General features: G+C 39.9%; 1 protein-coding gene across 5 annotated transcripts in view; it reads left to right on the top strand.

The window, feature by feature from the left end:
- The first annotated feature begins 1,001 nt into the window (after positions 1-1,001).
- Exo70 (exocyst complex component 7) overlaps positions 1,002-21,164 on the top strand; it is a 129,774-nt gene continuing 109,611 nt past the window's right edge. For 3 of the 5 annotated variants that reach the window (XR_011713630.1, XR_011713631.1, XR_011713629.1), the window contains exons 1-2: positions 1,005-1,193; positions 17,288-17,453. Coding sequence is in view for 2 of the 5 variants with exons in the window: in XM_071669118.1 (XP_071525219.1) it covers positions 1,137-1,193; positions 17,288-17,453 (223 nt within the window). In the remaining 3 variants the exon portion in view is untranslated. Of the gene's footprint in view, positions 1,194-17,287; positions 17,454-21,164 lie in introns of all 5 variants that reach the window. The other 2 variants (XM_071669118.1, XM_071669119.1) reach the window with 2 other exon arrangements.

Below are 21,164 nucleotides of genomic sequence, written 5' to 3'. Positions count from 1 at the left end.
CTTCTCTGTTCCTTCTTTTGGAAAATTAAAATGAGAGGGGAGGATTTCCAGCCCACAGCTCCCTCCCCTTTTAGTCGCCTTCTACGACACGCAGGAATACGTAGGAAGTATTCTTTCTCCCCTATCCCCAGGGATTATATATATATATATATATATATATATATATATATATATATATATATATATATATATATATATATATGTGTGTGTGTGTGTGTGTGTGTGAGTGGATGGGCCATTCAGCTTTACCTCGCTGAAGCGGGAAACGGCAATTAAGTATTCTAATGATTATATTAATACAAATGTATTTTTTCTTTTTTCTTTTAAACTATCCGCCATTTCCCGCATTAGCGAGGTAGCGTTAAGAACAGAGGACTGGGCCTTTGTGGAATATCCTCACCTGGCCCCCTTCTCTGTTCCTTCTTTTGGAAAATTAAAAAAAAAACGAGAGGGGAGGATTTCCAGCCACCCGCTCCCTCCCCTTTTAGTCGCCTTCTACGACACGCAGGGAATACATGGGAAGTATTCTTTCTCCCCTATCCCCAGGGATATATATATATATATATATATATATATATATATATATATATATATATATATATATATATATCTTTCTTTTTCTTTCAAACTATTCGCCATTTCCCGCGTTAGCGAGGTAGCGTTAGGAACAGAGGACTGGGCCTTTTTTGGCATATCCTCACCTGGCCCCCTCTGTTCCTTCTTTTGGAAAATTAGAAAAAAATAAACGAGAGGGGAGGATTTCCAGCCCCCCGCTCCCTCATAATTGATATTTTGTACATGATCATTTTTATGTAATAAAGTTTATATGAATGTTAGGGTCGTGATTATCAGTGTACCTATGAAGTTATGGAAGTGTACAAGATATTGTTTATCTTATTTTGGTAGGGCAGATGGTGGGGGGGGGTTGGGGGGGGGGGCGTGATCTCCTCCTGACGCTCAGGAAGTAACCGTCCTGCCACGCCCCCTCCCCCCCCTCCCCCGCCCTCCCAGGGGAACAGCTGATAATTTGTAAACATTCGCCAGTTGGGAACGAGAACAGTCATATATTGATCTTTGTCTTACCTGTAGAGCAAAATCGAAGAAAATCATTTACATAAATTAACTCTTGATTTGATATGATGATAGAACAAGCCGTAGAGAAGAGAATGGATGTTTCCAGGCAGTTAGAGAAGGTAATTTGATATCACTTAATTTTCTTACATATCTTACTTTGGTGGTGGCTTTAAATGTTTACGTTTGTTTATAGGATTTTAAGTGACATTACCGTCTCGGACCTACACCAGTAGGAACCAGTGTTTTGGACGGAGAAAATCACAAAAAGTAGTGATTAGCTATAAAATAAAGCTCATAATGATTGAACAGACATCAACAACCTCTGGAAAACCAATGTCTACCAAATGAAACCCAACCAAACAGTGTCATGATATTTACATGTTGTTCAAAACAGTAATATAGTAGTTGATTATTTACTTTCCCATCTAACATAAATTCAACCATACCAGCTTCATTACTAATCCTTTCAGAAGGAAATTTAGCTAAATGGAAAAAATCTGATAATATTTCCACATTGTTACTAGCTTTGTATGTTTGGTGTTATGAATCTGTAATGCAGGTTTGCGGTTCAAGGAATACATTAATGGTTGTAGAGCAGGAGTTTGAGCATCACATTTTATGAAGTGGATATTATTCTGCCAAGATAATTAGATAACTTTAGTATTGCATGATTACTGTGTGCCTGTTGGCAACTCAAGGTTGAGTCATTTGGATAACTTTTTCATATCCTACACCTTGAAGCTTTGAACCTCTCCACCCTCTCGTGTCTTTTGCATTAACTATGAACTGGCACATTTGTAAAAGACAGGTTTATCGTTACCTCCAAAATTCATATATATTATCCCACAGCATCTTTTTTCATTTAATTAACCTCCTTATATTTCAGTTATAGCCGAACCATGATGTGAACTTTTGTCCATGATTGGATCTCCAGCATATAAAAAAAAGACTTGTTAATGCTAATTAGTGGACATCAGTGATATAAACTCTATTCTTTGGCAGTTGATTAGCAAAATAACCTTTTACTAAGTGATGCTGCAAAATTAGCAACAATACTTTTGAATGCTGTTTTGTTAAATGGTTGCCACAGCTAGAACAAACAAAATATTCCTAACTAGTTAGCACCAGTCGATCAGATATTATTTTCCTTACTAATGCATATGTTTATGCTGTCTGTCTTCTATTTTACACAAGCTGAACTGGATCATATGTAATTTGCTGAAGATTTTATGATATTATGTTCTCACATAAGCATTCCTTTTCTTATGTGGCATCATGCTTCCTACCATACAAGTAACCTTAGTTTAGTTTAAGTTAGGCTGGGTAGACTGAGTTAGATATGTTTCTTTTAGATTGGCAAAGTAGGGTATATTAGATTTGGCTGAGGTGAAGTTAGAGTATGTTGATTAGGTTAGGTTTGGATAGGTATTGTAAGGCTAGTTAGATTAAGAAAGGCTACATAGTTTTAAGTTAATTTTGGTTAAGATAGGACTTGGTTAGTTTTGGTCACTTAAATTGTGCTAGGAAATGGAAAGCGAATGTTGTGAAGAAGGACTACGAACTCATTAGCATATCATATATCCAGTTCAGCATGGGTTAGAGTGATGATGTCATTAACTTGTGTGTAGAAAATAGTGTTTGGCTTACATGTGCCAACTTGTTATCAAAATAGATTTTGACGAACATTTGCTAATAAGTTGACAAAATAACACTCACCTACAGATCCTGACTAGGAGGCACCAGGCTATTTTGCTGACTGCTTGACAAAGTATTGTTTGAATCACTGATGCTGATTAGTTTGCACCAGTTGATCAAAGACTATTTTGCCATCTAGTTGGTGTACCATAATGACCAGTCTTTATCAAATGCAATAGAAAAGAAAATATGGGAGAGTATTGATTGAGAGGGTGAAGGCATGTACAGAGAATCAGATTGGGGAAGAGCAGTGTGGTTTCAGAAGTGGTAGAGGTTGTCTGGATCAGGTGTTTGCTTTGAAGAATGTGTGTGAGAAATAATTAGAAAAACAGATGGATTTGTATGTAGCATTTATGGATTTGGAGAAGGCATATGATAGGGTTGATAGAGATGCTCTGTGGAAGGCCTTAAGAGTGTATGTTGAGGGAGGTAAGCTGCTAGAAACAATGAAAAGTTGTTATTAAGGATGTAAGGCATATATACGAGTAGGAAGAGAGTAGAGTGATTGGTTCTCACTGAAGGTTGGTCTTTGACAGGGGTGTGTGATGTCCCCATGGTTGTTTGATTTGTTTATGGATGGGGTGGTTGGGAAGAGAAATGCGAGAGTATTGGAGGGAGGGGCAAGTATGCAGTCTGTTGTGGATGAGAAGGCCTGGGAAGTGTGTCGGTTGTTGTTCACCGATGATACAGCTTTGGTCGCTGATTCAGATGAGAAACTGCAGAAGTTGGAGACTGAGTTTGGAAAAGTGTGTGAAAGGAGAAAGTTGAGAGTAAATGTGAATAAGGGCAAGATTACTCGGTTCGGTAGCGTTGAGGGACAAGTTGATTGGGATGTAAGTTTGAATGGAGAAAAATTGGAAGAAGTGGAGTATTTTAGATATCCGGGAGTGGACTTAGCAGTGAGTAGAACCATCGAAGTGGAAGTGAGTCATAGGGTGGGGGAGGGGGTGAAGGTTCTGGGAGCGATGAAGAATGTGTGGATGGAGAGAACATTATCTTGGAGAGCAAAAATGGATATGTTTAAGGAATACTAGTTCCAGCAATATTATATGGTTGTGAGGCATGGGCTATAGATAGAGCTGTTTGGAGGAGGATGGATGTGTTCGAAATGAAATGTTTAAAGACAATATGTGGTTTGAGGTGGTCTGATCAACCAAGGAATGAAAGGGTAAGAGAGATGTGTGGAAGTAAAAAGTGTGGTAGAGAGAGCAGAAGAGGGTGTATTGAAATGGTTTGGTCATATGGAGAGAATGAGTGAGGAAAGATTGACAAAGAGGATATATGTGTCAGAGGTGGAAAGAACAAGAAGCTAGAGACCAAATAGTAGGTGGAAGGATGAAGTGAAAAAGAGTTTGAGGGATTGGGGCCTGAACATACAGGAGGGTGAGAGGCATGCAAGAAATAGAGTGAATTGGAACAATGTAGTATATCGTGGTCAATGTGCTGTTAGTGGACTGAACCAGGGCAAGTAAAATGTCTGGGATAAACTATGGAAAGGTCTGTGGGGCCTGGATGTGGATATGGAGCTGTGGTTTCGGTACATTATACATGACAGCTAGAGACTGAGTGTGAACGATTGTGCCTTTTTTGTCTGTTTTCCTGGCACTATCTCGCTGAACAATGGGGTAGTGATGCTGTTTCCTGTGAGGTGGGATAGCACCGGGAATGGATGAAGGGAAGTATGAATATGCACATGTGTATATATGTATATGTCTGTTTATGTGTATGTATATGTATGTACATGTGCATGTATGAGCGTTAATGTATATTTTTTTTTTTTTTTATACTTTGTCGCTGTCTCCCGCGTTTGCGAGGTAGCGCAAGGAAACAGACGAAAGAAATGGCCCAACCCCCATACACACGTACATACACACGTCCACACACGCAAATATACATACCTACACAGCTTTCCATGGTTTACCCCAGACGCTTCACATGCCTTGATTCAATCCACTGACAGCACGTCAACCCCTGTATACCACATCGCTCCAATTCACTCTATTTCTTGCCCTCCTTTCACCCTCCTGCATGTTCAGGCCCCGATCACACAAAATCTTTTTCACTCCATCTTTCCACCTCCAATTTGGCCTCCCTCTTCTCCTCGTTCCCTCCACCTCCGACACATATATCCTCTTGGTCAATCTTTCCTCACTCATTCTCTCCATGTGCCCAAACCATTTCAAAACACCCTCTTCTGCTCTCTCAACCACGCTCTTTTTATTTCCACACATCTCTCTTACCCTTACGTTACTTACTCGATCAAACCACCTCACACCACACATTGTCCTCAAACATCTCATTTCCAGCACATCCATCCTCCTGCGCACAACTCTATCCATAGCCCACGCCTCGCAACCATACAACATTGTTGGAACCACTATTCCTTCAAACATACCCATTTTTGCTTTCCGAGATAATGTTCTCGACTTCCACACATTTTTCAAGGCTCCCAAAATTTTCGCCCCCTCCCCCACCCTATGATCCACTTCCGCTTCCATGGTTCCATCCGCTGACAGATCCACTCCCAGATATCTAAAACACTTCACTTCCTCCAGTTTTTCTCCATTCAAACTCACCTCCCAATTGACTTGACCCTCAACCCTACTGTACCTAATAACCTTGCTCTTATTCACATTTACTCTTAACTTTCTTCTTCCACACACTTTACCAAACTCAGTCACCAGCTTCTGCAGTTTCTCACATGAATCAGCCACCAGCGCTGTATCATCAGCGAACAACAACTGACTCACTTCCCAAGCTCTCTCATCCCCAACAGACTTCATACTTCATATGTATATATGTATGTGTATATGAGTGCATGGACCATCCTTCATCTGTTTCCTGGTGTTACTCCCCTGACGTGGGAAACAGTGATCAAGTATGATATATGTATAATAAATAAATGTATTTCAGTGAAAATGTGGGATTAGTTAATGCTGAAGTAGGTAAAACACTTTTATAACATCAGTAGTTCCTATGAACACCTCAATTAACATTTGTAGCAGTTGAAATTTATGGTAAAGTTGAATATACTAAGTGAAATATGCCAGTCACATCCTTGGCTAAACATTGTTCAAAAGCCACTAAACATCAATAACTGACAGTAAATCAAGTGGCCATGTGCTCCGAGCATAAAAGTATTTTTGTGTTGGTGTATTTCTCCAGTTTATTTTGGTTATTATTCAAGGTATTCATAAGCTCTGTTGATTTTTACAAGAGTTTTTCTCTGTTTTTATATTATCTACCCCACACTTTCATTGATATACTTTGAAGGTTTGTTGAATGTGTTTGATGATAGAGTCGCAGATATAGGGTGTTTTGGTTGAGGTGGTGTGTGAGGTGAGAGGGTCAGGGAGAATGGTTTGGTAAACAGAGAAGAGGTAGTGAAAGCTTTGATGAAGTTGAAAGCCGGCAAGACGATGGGTTTGGATGGTATTGCAGTGAAATTTATGAAAAAACGGGATGACTGTTTGTTGATTGGATGGTAAGGATATTCATTGTATGTATGGTTCATGTTGAAGTGCCTGAGGATTGGTGGAATGCATGCATAGTGCCATTGTACTAAGACAAAGGGGATGAAGGTGAATGTTCAAATTACAGAGGTATATGTTTGTTGAGTATTCCTGGGAAATTATATGGGAGGGTATTGATTGAGAGGGTAAAGGCATGTACAGAGCATCAGACAGGAAGAGCAGTGTGGTTTCAGTAGTGGTAGAGGATATGTGGATCAGGTGTTTGCTTTAAAGAATGCATGTGAGAAATATTTAGAAAAACAAATGGATTTGTATGTAGCATTTATGGATCTGGAGAAGGCATTTGATAGGGTTGATAGAGATGCTTTGCAGAAGGTTTTAAGGGTATATGGTGCAGGAGATAAGTTGCTAGAAGCAGTGAAAGTTTTTACCAAAGATGTAAGGCATGTGTACGATTAGGAAGAGAGGAAAGTGATTAGTTCCCAGTGAATGTTAGTTTGCAGCAGGGACATATGATGTCTCCATGGTCGTTTAATTTGTTTATGGATGGAGTGGTTGGAGAGATGAATGCAAGAGTTTTGGAGAGACGGGCAAGTATGCAGTCTGTTGAGGACGAGAGGGCTTTGGAATTGAGTCAGTTATTGTTCACTGATGATACAGCGCTGGTGGCTGATTTATATGAGAAAGTGCAGAAGTTGGTGACTGAGTTTGGTAAAGTGTGTGAAAGAAGAAAGCTGTGAGTAAATGTGAATAAGAGCAAGGTTGTTAGGTTCAGTAGGGTTGAGGGACAAGATAATTGGGAGGTAAGTTTGAATAGAGAAAAACTAGAGGAAGTGAAGTGTTTTAGATTTCTAGGAGTGGATTTAGCAGTGGATGGAACCTTAGAAGCGGAAGCGAGTCACAGGATGGGGGAGGGAGCGAAGGTTCTGGGAGCATTGAAGAAAGTGTGGAAGGCGAGAACTTTATCTCGGAAAGCAAAAATGGGTATGATTAAAGGAATAGTGGTTCCAACAATGTTATGTGGTTGCTAGGCATGGGCTACAGATAGGGTTGTGCAGAAATGAAATGTTTGAGGACAATATGTAGTGTGAGGTGGTTTGATCCAGTAAGTAAAGAAAGGGTAAGAGAGATGTGTGGAAATAAAAAGAGTGTGGTTGAGAGAGCAAAAGAGGGTTGTTGAAATGGTTTGGTCACATGGAGAGAATGAGTAGGAAAAGGTTGACAAAGAAGATATATGTGTCATAGGTGGAGGGAACGAGGAGAACCGGGAAACCAAATTGGAGGTGGAAGGATGGAGTGAAAAAGATTTTGAGCGATCGGGGCCTGAACATACAGGAGGGTGAAAGGCGTGCAAGGAATAGAGCGAATTGAAACAATGTGGTATACTGGAATGGATGTGCTGTCAATGGATTGAACCAGGGCATGTGAAGCATCTTGGGTAAACCATGGAAAGTTTTGTGGGGCCTGGATGTGGAAAGGGAGCTAGAGACTGGTGTGAATGATTGTGGCCTTTGTTGTCTTTTCCTAGCGCTACCTCATGGAAATGCGCGGGGAGGGGGTTGTCATTTCATGTGTGGCGGGGTGGCGACGGGAATGAATAAGGGCAAACTATGAATTATGTACATATGTGTGTATATATATATATATATATATATATATATATATATATATATATATATATATATATATATATATACCTCGCAAACGTGGGAGACAGCGACAAAGTATAATAATAAAAAAAATATATATATATATATATATATATATATATATATATATATATATATATATATATATATATATATATATATATATATATATGTCTGTGTGTGTATATATATGTATACGTTGAGATGTATAGGTATGTATATTTGTGTGTGTGGACGTGTATATATATACATGTGTATGTAGGTGGCTTGGGCCATTTCTTTCTTTGGCCCATTTCTTGCGCTATCTCGCTAACGCGGAAGACAGCAACAAAGCAAATAAATGAAATATATATGGTTTACCCCAGACGCTTCACATGCCCTGGTTCAATCCATTGACAGCACGTTGACCCCGGTATACCACATCATTCCAATTCACTCTATTCCTTGCATGTTCAGGCCTCGATCACTCAAAATCTTTTTCACTCCATCTTTCCACCTCCAATTTGGTCTCCCACGTCTCCTCGTTCCCTCCACATCTGACACATATATCCTCTTTGTCTATCTTTCCTCACTCATTCTCTCCATATGACCAAACCATTTCAAAACACCCTCTTCTGCTCTCTCAACCACACTCTTTTTATTACCACACATCTCTATTACCCTACTATTACTTACTCGATTAAACCACCTGACACCACATATTGTCCTCAAACATCTCATTTCCAACACATCCACCCTCCTCTGCACAAATCTATTTATAGCCCATGCCTCGCAACCATATAACATTTTTGGAACCACTATTCCTTCAAACATACCCATTTTTGCTTTCCGAAATAATGTTCTCGACTTCCACACATTCTTTAACGCTCTCAGAACTTTCACCCCCTCCCTCACCCTATGATTCACTTCCGCTTCCATGGTTCCATCCGCTGCCAAATATATACATGTGTATGTGGGTGGGTTGGGCCATTCTTTCGTTTCTTTCATTGTGCTACCTCACTAATGTGGGAGATGGTGATTAGATATAATAAATAATAAACAGTAATATATTCTTCACTAATGACATCTTAATTTAGTTCCGTAAAATATAGTGCACCAAATTATGCTCTCCAGTTGTTGTAGTACAGTATGTAAGACTGAATTGGGAGGGTGGTTGTTTAGTGCTTGTCTGGTTACTTCTCTGAGTACTTGTTTTTTAGTGTTACATTAGGGATGCAGGGTTTTATGGATAGAGGTTACTAAAGTGTGAGGCAAGGGTAAGCTTTTAATTTCTACTTGGAGGTTGGTCATCTGTTATAGAGTGGTTTGGTTAGAAGTCTAGTGTTGTTGCATAAAATTGAGTGTCATGGATGTTGGGGCGGGATTGTATTGAGAGGATCTTTGTTTCACTGTGTAGCTGTTGAATATTTGTGGTTGCTAGATAGCCAGTGATAGTTCTGAGTGGTCAGTTTTGTATACTTTGTAGCTTTGTTACATTTGCTTTCAAGTGGATGAAAGTAGTTTGAAGTGGAGTGGATGAATTGTTTGCTGAGGATATTAAGGAGCTCTTTTTGTTGTCCAGATCTGGTGCTAGTTAGTGTTCTGAGGGTGTTAAGTTTGTGTTACCTTTTTGTTGTGGGGAATGAATGTTGTGTGTATCATATGCAATGCCTAGAATGGTTGATGTTTTGTTCAGTTGATGTAATTATGTATTTGTACTGTATGAGGTGGAAGTTTTTAACTTATGGGGCCCCATTTGTTGAACATTCTTTATGATCATACTGCCTCTGAAATTTGTGTATGCTGCTTGCATTAATCATGTCTTCAGCCAGTTCCTTCCATTCATCCACCACTCTTATACTGTTGAAATATTTCTTTAGATCCTTATTAACAAGAGTCTTATTTAATTTCACTGTATACCCTCTGATGGCTTTGTCCCTACATATCTCAAAAAACCGTCCACTGCCCACATCATCATTCTTTTTAGAAATGTGCAGATTGTGATCAGGTTGCCCCTCACTCTTCTGTCTTCTAAGGTGGGCAGATTTAAAGCCTTCAGCCTTTCCCAGTAACATAGCTCTCTTAGTTCTGGTACCGTCTGTGTTGCCCACCTCTTCATCTTCCCTTTGAGTCTTTTGTATCTCTTTAGGTGAGGCAACCAAACATGGGACAAATATTCTAGTTTTGGCCTTATGTAGGGTATGAATAACTTGCTAAATATTTCCTTATCCATGTACTTGAAATCTCTTCATATTTTTTGCCAGTAAATGGTTTGTCTTCATAACTGTTCTTCTAATATGGGACAATGTCATCTCATTGGTTCTTCTCACACAGAATCTTGAAGCTGTTGAGGTCACCTTTTTCTTTCTCCCATGCTAATCACTTTACATTTGCTTGAGTTGAATTTTGTCAACCATGTTTAAGACCAGCTTTGGAGCCTTTTTTTGCAATCCTGCTTGCTTTTCATTTCCATCATGACATTTGCTTTATTTCCAAACATATTCAGGTGGGATGTCATACCTTTAGGCAAGTCACCAATATAGATGGAGTAATGGTCCCAAAACTGAACCCTGTTGCACTCCATTGGTCACCTTATCCCATTTGGAAAAGGCTCCTCTAATGTGTGTCCTTTATTCCCTCCTGGTGGTGTAATCTTCTGTCCATTGTAGGACTTTCCCCATTATTCCTGCCTGGTGATCCACCTTCACAATAAGCCTTTCATGGGGTATGATGTCAGATGATTTCTGGCAGTCCAAATACAGGCATTCCACCCAGCCATCCCTTTTGTCCAGGGCTGAGCTCACTCTCTCTTGATTTACTCTAAACAGGTTAGTTACACATAACCTCTTTTCCCTTAAGCCATGCTGTCTCTCGCATGGGAAATTTCTCCTCCATAGAAAGTCATCCACTTGCTTCCTCATAATCTTTTCCAGAACCCTACACACTACACTCTTTCTAGAGACTGGTCTGTAGTTCATTGCATGCATCCAGTCTCCTTTCTTACTTATATATGTATGACGTTTGCCCCCTTTTCATTCCTTAGGCATTTTGCCTCTCTCCAGTGACATCTTGAACAGTAACTTATTAGATTTATCTAGCATATGTGCATGCATCATTTGCACATATGGTTGATTTTCATCAGGACCATGAGCCTTGTATAGGTCAAATCCTTTTAGTATTCATTCAATATTTTTTTCTAGATTTTTTTTATTCTTATTTTGCTTTGTCACTGTCTCCCAAAACTTCCTACCCATTTAATCTAGTGTTGGGGCTATAGTGTCTTCCTATGTGAAAGCACTTTTGACCTTGTTTGTCAGTTTCATCATCCTGTAAAATTTTATCCTCTGAATCCTTGAACCTGATTAGCTGCTCCTGAACTGACTTTTGGATCATGACTTCTGGCAGTATCATAACCAGTGAGGTTAAGAGGTGCTAGTACTGTGAATAGGCACAAAATTAGGGAAAGTTTTCAAGTTTCAGTACCTCAAGGGAATGCCCTAGTTTTCTAGAGTATCCAAGTCTCATCCTGACATTTCATGGTGACTTCGTTACTACACCTTTAAGGGTGGAACTGAAGGGGGAGGTGTTGCCCCACTCCATCAGGGCAATCTTTTTAAATACAGACAAACACCTAAGGTGTGCTGGGACTTTTTAGCTTTTTGGACAATTTTAGTCTTGCTGCCTCTGGAAACACTGCTGGAGTTGCCCTCTGCCAGTGGCCTTTCAAGGGTGAGGCATAAAAGGCTTAGAAGCGGCACTAGAGTTTATCAGTTATGATGAGGAGTAAAGAGACAAGTGATTAAGGGTGGCGTTGATTGTAAATGGGATGACTAGTGAGAATAAAAGGAGTGAGCATGTGCAGTTTGAAAGTTACAGCTTGGATGTGCCAGGGACTTGGGAAACCAATATCCTTGGGCAGGTTGTATGGATTGAGGATAGAAATGATGAATGCAAGTCATGGGAGAGCATGGAAGGAGGGATGGTATAGACAGGAATGAATGAAAATTATCAGGGAAAAGGGAAAGAAGGAATTTTAATTCTGCTATCACAGAGAGTGTGGGAGTGTGTTACAGAGCATGGATGGAATGGATCAAGAATAATGTGAACGAAAGGAAAGATTGGAATTGTGAAGTATACATGAGTATATGAACCAGTGAATATGAAGACTGTACGTGTTGAAGATGAAATGAAGTATATCTGAGAAACTTGAATGACTGTATAAATGGCTTTGATAAAGAAAGAAACATGGTTGTATTGAGTGATATGAATTGTAAAGTGGGATGTGATGAGATTTGCAATAAAGTGGGTAAATGGGGAGTGCGTGGAGTAAATGAGAATGGAAGTTACCTTGTGGAAATTTGTGCTGAGAGGGGTTTATTCCTTGCAAACACCTTTTTTCAGAAGACGATCCACAGGTATACATGGCCAAGAAATGATGGAATAGAAAAGTGAAATGGAGCAACTGTTTTTAAGAAAATGAATTTTAACATCTAGATAGGCTTCACAGTTTCTTAGAGGCAGATTTAGCTATTTCTGTAACATGAGGTTTCTAAGACAGGATGGATTTTCATTGAGTTAAGAGATGGAATTACAAAACTGGATGTTACAATAATACCAACTACGTTCATTGACTTAAGAGGTGGAATTACAAAACTGCTGGTAGAGAGAGGAAAGTTGTAAGGAATTTTTGATAGAGAGATGGGCAAACTGGGTCTTGGAGGCATTAAACTTAATCAGATTTTGTCTACCCCACTGAGATATCCTGTCCAAGTCTGAGTTTATTTAACAAGTTGTGTTGAGTGAGAGAAGGAGCAGAATTGAAGGATGTGGAGGAATGCAGTTTTGACTCATCAGCATTAAAGTGCATTTAGTTATTTGTGAAAGAAAGGAAATAATTGATTAAGATGAGAAAAGTGTAGGAGACAGGTTACAGGACAGAACCTTGAGGAACACCACTGTTGATGGAGAAAGGTGAAGAGGCTGATCCATCAGCAAGCATGGAAATAGATTGGCCTGAGAGGAAGCTAGGTGTGAGGGAATAGAGTGAGGGACAGAAGCCATAAGAGGGGAGCTTAGAGAAGAGACCCTGAAATCACACTCTGTTGGAAGCTTTAGATATATCAAGGACAACCTCATGAAATTTCCCAAAATCTTTCAATGAGATAGGAAAGAATATCACTAGTGGACCTTGCCTTACAGAAGCCATACCGGTGATCAGACAGAAGACAGATTCAAGATGTGTTAGGATATGGGAGTTGAGGAAGGATTCCAAGACTTTGGAAATGGTAGATTTCAAAGCATCAGGATGATAATTAGAGGAGTTAGAAGGCTCACCATTCTCAGGGATTGGTTGCTCCAACACATGCTTTCAAGACGGAGGAAAATTTTGGGTTTTTAAATGGAAACAGGAAGAATGAGATAGGGCAGGTGTAGATTCAGATGCACACTCTTTCAGGAGGAAGGGATGGATGCCATCAGGACCATAAGCCTTGCTTGTGTGTAAAGAGAAAAAACTTCAGACTTTTCAAAAAGGGATTACAGGAAGGGGCAAACGATTGGTAAGAGGAACATCAGGGAATAAAGGAATGTTACAGTCATCCAAGGTAGAGTTACAGGAGAAGTGAGAATCCAAGAAAGCTGCTTTTTCTTTAGGAGAGACAGCTTCAGTACCATTAGTACAGGAAAAAGAAGGGAAGGTGAAGTGACAGTAGTTGTTAGCAGTGCCCTTTTGCTTAAGACCAGATAGACCTATCATTTGAAGATATGGAAAGGTTATTGCACTTCCTTTGAATAAAGGAATGTTTTGCCTCATGGATAACCTACTTCCTATGATTACAGGCAGTGATGAATGCTGATTGGGAGTCAGAGGAAGGGAAATTTTTCCAAGCCTGATATTCCTGATCCCTAGCCTGAATGGTCTTAGAAAAAGAACAGTTGAATCAAAGATTGGAAGAAGAGGTTGTTTTGTAGGAAGAGGGTAGAAATGCTTCCATTCCTGCATGAATATCCTCTTCTATGTGTTTGGCAAAGTCGGAAGCATCACCACATAAGAGACAGTAATTTACTCCCAAGGAAGTAAGGAAAGAATTTTCATAAGTTATTCCAGTCAGCTTTGTTGGGGTGCTAATGTTTAATTTTAGAAGGGGCTGCTGGAGGGAAGATGCTGTCAAAATAGATATATTTATAAGAGTGTGGGCTGATAAACCAATTTGGGGTGAGATTGTGTAGCTGTGGTCACATCATTCTGGAATATGGGTGGAATGGGTGATAATTTGCTTTAGATCATCAAGAAAGGAGAATGTGAGGGCTTGAATCCCCCCACCATCCATATGGGCAGAAGTCAACTATTCCTTCTGGTGAAAGTTGATATCCGCAGGTAGAGGATCTGGACCTGTAGTTGAGAGGATGTCATGGTCTTATGGCAGGAGTTTGAATAGTTGTAGAAAGATGCAAAATTTGTAGAGTTGGAGAGCAGTAGGAAAAACAGAGGAAAAGCTTGGTGATAGGAAGACTGACCTAGAGCCAGATAACATCAGAATTTAGGAACTCAAGGTCCTTGAGGCATGCAACAAATGTGTTGATCTTGGAATAAGCACAGACGCCACCTTTGAACTGGAATTGTGAGTGAAGATTATAGTTGTATATTGTTGGGGATGAGAGAGCTTGGGAAGTGAGTCAGTTGTTCGCTGATGATACAGCGCTGGTGGCTGATTCATGTGAGAAACTGCAGAAGCTGGTGACTGAGTTTGGTAAAGTGTGTGAAAGAAGAAAGTTAAGAGTAAATGTGAATAAGAGCAAGGTTATTAGGTACAGTAGGGTTGAGGGTCAAGTCAATTGGGAGGTAAGTTTGAATGGAGAAAAACTGGAGGAAGTAAAGTGTTTTAGATATCTGGGAGTGGATCTGGCAGCGGATGGAACCATGGAAGCGGAAGTGAATCATAGGGTGGGGGAGGGGGTGAAAATCCTGGGAGCCTTGAAGAATGTGTGGAAGTCAAGAACATTATCTCGGAAAGCAAAAATGGGTATGTTTGAAGAAATAGTGGTTCCAACAATGTTGTATGGTTGCGAGGCGTGGGCTATGGATAGAGTTGTGCGCAGGAGGGTGGATGTGCTGGAAATGAGAGGTTTGAGGACAGTATGTGGTGTGAGTTGGTTTGATCGAGTAAGTAATGTAAGGGTAAGAGAGATGTGTGGAAATAAAAAGAGCGTGGTTGAGAGAGCAGAAGAGGGTGTTTTGAAATGGTTTGGGCACATGGAGAGAATGAGTGAGGAAAGATTGACCAAGAGGATATATGTGTCAGAGGTGGAGGGAACAAGGAGATGAGGGAGACCAAATTGGAGGTGGAAAGATGGAGTGAAAAAGATTTTGAGTGATCGGGGCCTGAACATACAGGAGGGTGAAAGGCATGCAAGGAATAGAGTGAATTGGATCGATGTGGTATACCAGGGTCGACGTGCTGTCATGGATTGAATCAGGGCAATGTGAAGCGTCTGGGGTAAACCATGGAAAGTTCTGTGGGGCCTGGATGTGGAAAAGGAGCTGTGGTTTGGGCATTATTGCATGACAGCTAGAGACTGAATGTAAACGAATGGGGCCTTTGTTGTCTTTTCCTAGCGCTACCTTGCACACATGAGGGGGGAGGGGGATGTTATTCCATGTGTGGCGAGGTGGCGATGGGAATGAATAAAGGTAGACAGTGTGAATTGTGTGCATGTGTATATATGTATGTGTCTGTGTGTGTATATATATGTGTACATTGAGATGTATGGGTATGTATATTTGCGTGTGTGGACGTGTATGTATATACATGTGTATGGGGGTGGGTTGGGCCATTTCTTTCGTCTGTTTCCTTGCGCTACCTTGCAAACGTGGGAGACAGCGACAAAGCAAAATAAATAAAAAAGAATGAGAAACGGGCTTGTGAATTTATCATTAGACTATTGGGTATCCGAAAAAAGTAGGATATTAGAAAAGGTTTTAAACAAATGGTTCAACAGAAGAGAGGTTACTAGAGAAACTACGAATGTTGGCATAGTGAATATAAAAAGAAGCATGCTCATGAGGGAGGGGACTTGGGGCTATAGGCTTGTTGGACTCTATCATGATTATACTTAAAAACTATTGTGCTGCCAGGAGATGGCAAGAGAACCTATGAGAATAAGATAATTAAGGCTTGAGTAGGTGTATGGGGCTTGTTAGGAGAAAATGGCTGGACTAGCCTGGTACTCCCATTTTGATGAAACAGAAAGCAAGACTAGCAGTCCTATTGTGGAAGGTGTAAGATGGTTCCAAGCATGATTTTAATGCTCCTGAGTCAGGACATTAGTATTACCCTTGGCGGCTGCTGTCAACAGCCTGCTACCTCCTCCTGCACAACAGGTATTATTTCAGCCACTGCTTTCGTAAGATATTTTTGTGTCTTCTTGCCACCTAGGCTGGTACCTATGGCATGCACCTGGCTGGTACTTCTCTTAGTTTATGTTAGAAGAATGCCATCATGAATATTGACTATTAAGATACCTTCTTGTCTCTTCATTCAGCAAAGCTGTGGAATTTTGTCATATCTTGTTTTTCCTTCTGTATATAACCTTTTTACCATTAATGGTCGTTTGCAAACACCTGAGGAGCTGTTACTCCTTTTTTCAATAATTTTTTCCTATAATGTTTTCTTCACCCAAGATGGTCATGATTGGAGCACATTTTATCTGTGCCATGTTAGGCACTATAAAAAAAGAAAATTGAGAGAGGTGAGTTGTAGTAAGAGTTTAGAGGCTGTAAATTTTCCAGCAACAGAGAAGAGAAGAGTAATGGAAGATTTGATCACGATCTTCAAGTTTCCAGATTGACAAAGTTGACAGTGAACAGTTCTTCATTAGGTGCAACAATAGAGTTATCAGAAGCCATAACTTGAAACTAAGCAAGAACCATATCATAAAAGATGTAATGGAGTGTTTTTATATTATCAGGCCAATGTATGAATGAAATAAGCTGTGATGAAATTGTGAATGTGGACAGTATTGGTGTACAATAGTTTAAGATGTTGTATAACTCTTTCCCTGGACTGTACAAATGACTAATTTATGAACTAAATTGATTAGGTTTTGATGAATGTCAATGAACAGATTGAGATATTTGTGGCAGGACATTTGGAACGTTTATGTGTGAACATGTTGTTCATATGGTAATGACATTGGGAAAGAGATGTATAACTATAAAGATATTTAGAGAAACTTATAGATTGGTTTCCTTTATAGTAGGATATAGGTGAAAAAGTCATAATTAATTTTTCTGGTAACGTGTGTTGACTTTATTATTTCTTCTTTTTGCAGGAAATTGATAAAATGGCAGTCCTCAATCTATTTTTACTTATTTGTCAGTGCCATTGTTCCTTCATTTGACCTAGATTATATTTACAGGAAATGAGCCAGTTAGGAAACCTTCGTGAAGTTTTATCACGATCTAGTCAGGTGGCAACCAATGTGAGTAGCATTCTGGATTCTTTTGAGCACCGTCTGGCTCGCCTGGAGACAACTATCCTACCGTTGTATCAGCAGACTGGCAATTTACAGCGAAGGCAATTTAGTAAGGCTATTTGAATTATCATATAACATGGTTTTGATTTAATCAGCAGACAGTTAATGATAAGATGTAACAAACATTCTTATTATTCTGCAACATTTTCGTAAGTATTTATTTAGAATATGATGGTCCAATAGAAATCTAAAGAAAGTGACCTCACACCACAGCTCAGTTTCCTATATCACCCCTGCACTTCTCATATAAACACTTCCTGCTTGTGCTGTCATCTTCTTTCACATGTGCTACAGTCCCTGAAAAAAGACAATTACCTTTTATGAAAAGGCTCGTACATTAGATTTTATTTGAGGAATAATCCTGTCTTTTGCTTATGGTGGGGATACCATATGTCTGGAAGCATGGTGCAATCATAGAAGTCAGATGACATGATTTGCTGCCACTTACCCATTGGTACTGAGAATGGAGGGAGGCAAAATGTGCTCATTGTCCATATATTGAGTGGGAGCCTTGAAGAATGTGTGGAAGTCGAGAACACTATCTCGGAAAGCAAAAATGGGTATGTTTGAAGGAATAGTGGTTCCATCAATGTTGTATGGTTGCGAGGCGTGGGCTATGGATAGAGTTGTGCGCAGGAGGATGGATGTGCTGGAAATGAGATGTTTGAGGACAATGTGTGGTGTGAGGTGGTTTGATCGAGTAAGTAACGTAAGGGTAAGAGAGATGTGTGGAAATAAAAAGAGCGTGGTTAAGAGAGCAGAAGAGGGTGTTTTGAAATGGTTTGGTCACATGGAGAGAATGAGTGAGGAAAGATTGACCAAGAGGATATATGTGTCGGAGGTGGAGGGAACGAGGAGAAGTGGGAGACCAAATTGGAGGTGGAAAGATGGAGTGAAAAAGATTTTGTGTGATCGGGGCCTGAACATGCAGGAGGGTGAAAGGAGGGCAAGGAATAGAGTGAATTGGATCGATGTGGTATACCGGGGTTGACGTGCTGTCAGTGGATTGAATCAGGGCAATGTGAAACGTCTGGGGTAAACCATGGAAAGCTGTGTAGGTATGTATACTTGCGTGTGTGGACGTATGTATATACATGTGTATGGGGGTGGGTTGGGCCATTTCTTTTGTCTGTTTCCTTGCACTACTTCGCAAATGCGGGAGACAGCAAAAAAAAAAAAAAAAAGTTACTGTTCCATGTGATATTCTTCCTCTGCAAGTACAAGTAACTAAGCTGTTCTCAAAATAAAAGGCATGTATTCTTGGAAGCATGAAAGTATCAACAAGGAAGATTTCAAGACACTTTGGGAAGACCAGGTCCACCATCAGGATACTTTTTTTTTTTTCCTTTTAATGTGATCCCTCCACAAAAAGCTGGGTCTGGTTGACCAAGGAAGACCAGTAAGGTGACCTGCAACCTGATGAAGTATGAGATGTCTAAAAACCCATCCTGCGAAGGTTATCAGTTGCCTTACTGGCCTTCCCAGATAAACTAGACTCAGCATTATGGGGAGGGATGATGTTAGATGGAAGAGGAAATGTCCAGAAAGTGGTTTGGCGCTGCCAGTGCATCATGAAATTTCTCTTGTAAACACTTTTTCTTGCCTCCAGACAAGAATATGGGCCTTTTCTTCCTGGGACAACTTCTAAGGACCCTTGCTTTAGTTAGCACTAGAGGGAAAAATATCAACTGGGACAGAAAATTAAGCATGAGGACAGCAAGGAAAAATTGCCTCTCTTTTCTCTCATTGCCATGTAGTAACTGAGGTAGCAAACCATTTCATTTGTAAGACAGTACCATGCTGCTAGACATAATATATACCCACCATAAACGATTAACAGAGTATGATTTGCAAATAAGATTGTGTGCATGAAAATCTTTTTGTAAAGAATAAACATTTTTTTTTTGGAGGCTCTAACTCTTAGATCAGCTTTCCTTGATCCATGCACAAAATTGTCTTTCACCTCATCACCAATCTCAATTTCCTTCATCCATTGAATGTTCTGTCCTTCACCTTATTGAACTTTGCTCTATTTTCTGCATACTTGTGCATCTCATCATATCTTATAATTTAATATCACATTTTTGAAAATCTGTTTCTTTTTATTGCATTCCTAGTCGATCTCCTGTAGCTAGTACTGGACACTGTGACGTCTTTATCATTCATGATCATAATTATGGATTTTTCATTTAGGTAGGCAGGTAGCTAGACCTTCCATTATATTAGAGAGGAATGTACCAGTGGAAGTTTAGCAAAGGAGGAGGAGAGAATATACGATTTGTAAGTGGAATGTAAAGAAGTTGATAGAGGAAGGCAAAGAAAGAGTAGATGAAGATTTTGGAAGAAAAACTTTAAATAAAAGTTCAGGAAAAATAAGATATTGTTTTGGAAGGAGGTGAACAGGGAGTACATAAGAGTGGAAATGCAAATGTGAGAAGTGAGGAAGGGGAGTTTCTGAAACAAAAGGAGGAAGTGGAAGGAAGATGGAAAGAGTATTTTGAAGAACTAATGAATGTGGGAGAAAGTGAGGCAGCAGTTGTTACATGCATGGGTATGGAGGATGAGAGGAAAAGGATACATGTACAGGGACGTATAGGAAGAAGGGAGGTAAGAAGGGCAATAATGAGATTGAAGTTAGGAAAGGTGCCTGGAATGGATAGGATTACAGCTGAAATGTTGAGGTTTGGAGGAGAAAGTGTGATAGAGGGGATGCATTTGATATGTGACTTCGCATGGAAGCAGAAGGTTGTGCCTGAGGGAAAGGAAGAGGTGTTAGGAGTGTATGTAGCTATTGTAGGAGGATATGTCTCTTTTAAAGGAAACAGATTGGAAGTACATATTTTGCAAAGTGCTATAGTGTAAGAGGAGAAAGTTTACAAAACTGTGTTATAGGTCGGGGGGTGGAGAAACACTGGAAGAGGGGACAGAATTCAAGTATTTGGGAGCTATATTGAGTGAGTTTTGGGAACATAGAAGAGATAAGGGAGAGGTCAGTACAAGGCAGAAGAGTTATTGGGTCCCTTTGTAGAATGATGAGGGGTAGAGGGGTAAGTGTGGAAGTGACCTCCTGACCCTGACATATGTAGCCAAAACATGGAAATGGGATGAGATGCAGAGGTTAAGAATCTAGTAATTTGAGTTGAGTGTATGGTGTGACTATATGGAATAAAGAAAGAAAGGATGTGGGGTTGTATGAGAGATTTGGTGTGGCAAGGAATCTAAATGAATGAATTGTGGTGTGGAAGAGTAGGTGGAATTTAATACTTTGAGGTGGTTTTTGCATGTGGAAAAAATACCAGATGGAGAGTTTACATGGAGAGTGTATGATAGTATGAAGTAAAGGAGTTGGTCTGAGAGGAAGACCACCAGTGACATGGGGAAAAGGTGGAAGAGTACTGGAGGGAGAGAAATTGGGGAAGAATGCATGGAATTGTGTATGTTAGGGAGGTATGTAAGGATAAGTGGAGACTCTTTTGCTGTGGAGACTTTCACTGTGACCACCTCCTCGATGGGAGTTCCTGGAGTGAATGGGCATTAAAGATATAGATAGAAAGATAGAATAATTTATACTCACATTGTTAGAACAATTAATACTGTAACCTTGGATCAGTACTGGGGCCAACAGAAGAATATATTTTATCAGCATTTATTCAAGTACTTCAGTACAAATGCAATGATTATGTTTTCTGGTTCTTATGATTCTTAGCAGTATGTGGTGGTTAATCTCATCATGAATCATTCATTAATTTTGGCTCGTACC

The sequence above is a fragment of the Panulirus ornatus genome, chromosome 13 (assembly GCF_036320965.1).
Source record: "Panulirus ornatus isolate Po-2019 chromosome 13, ASM3632096v1, whole genome shotgun sequence".
Taxonomy (NCBI): Eukaryota; Metazoa; Arthropoda; class Malacostraca; order Decapoda; family Palinuridae; genus Panulirus; species Panulirus ornatus.
Note: the sequence above shows the minus strand (reverse complement) of the source record. Positions and strands in the feature narration are given on the sequence as shown.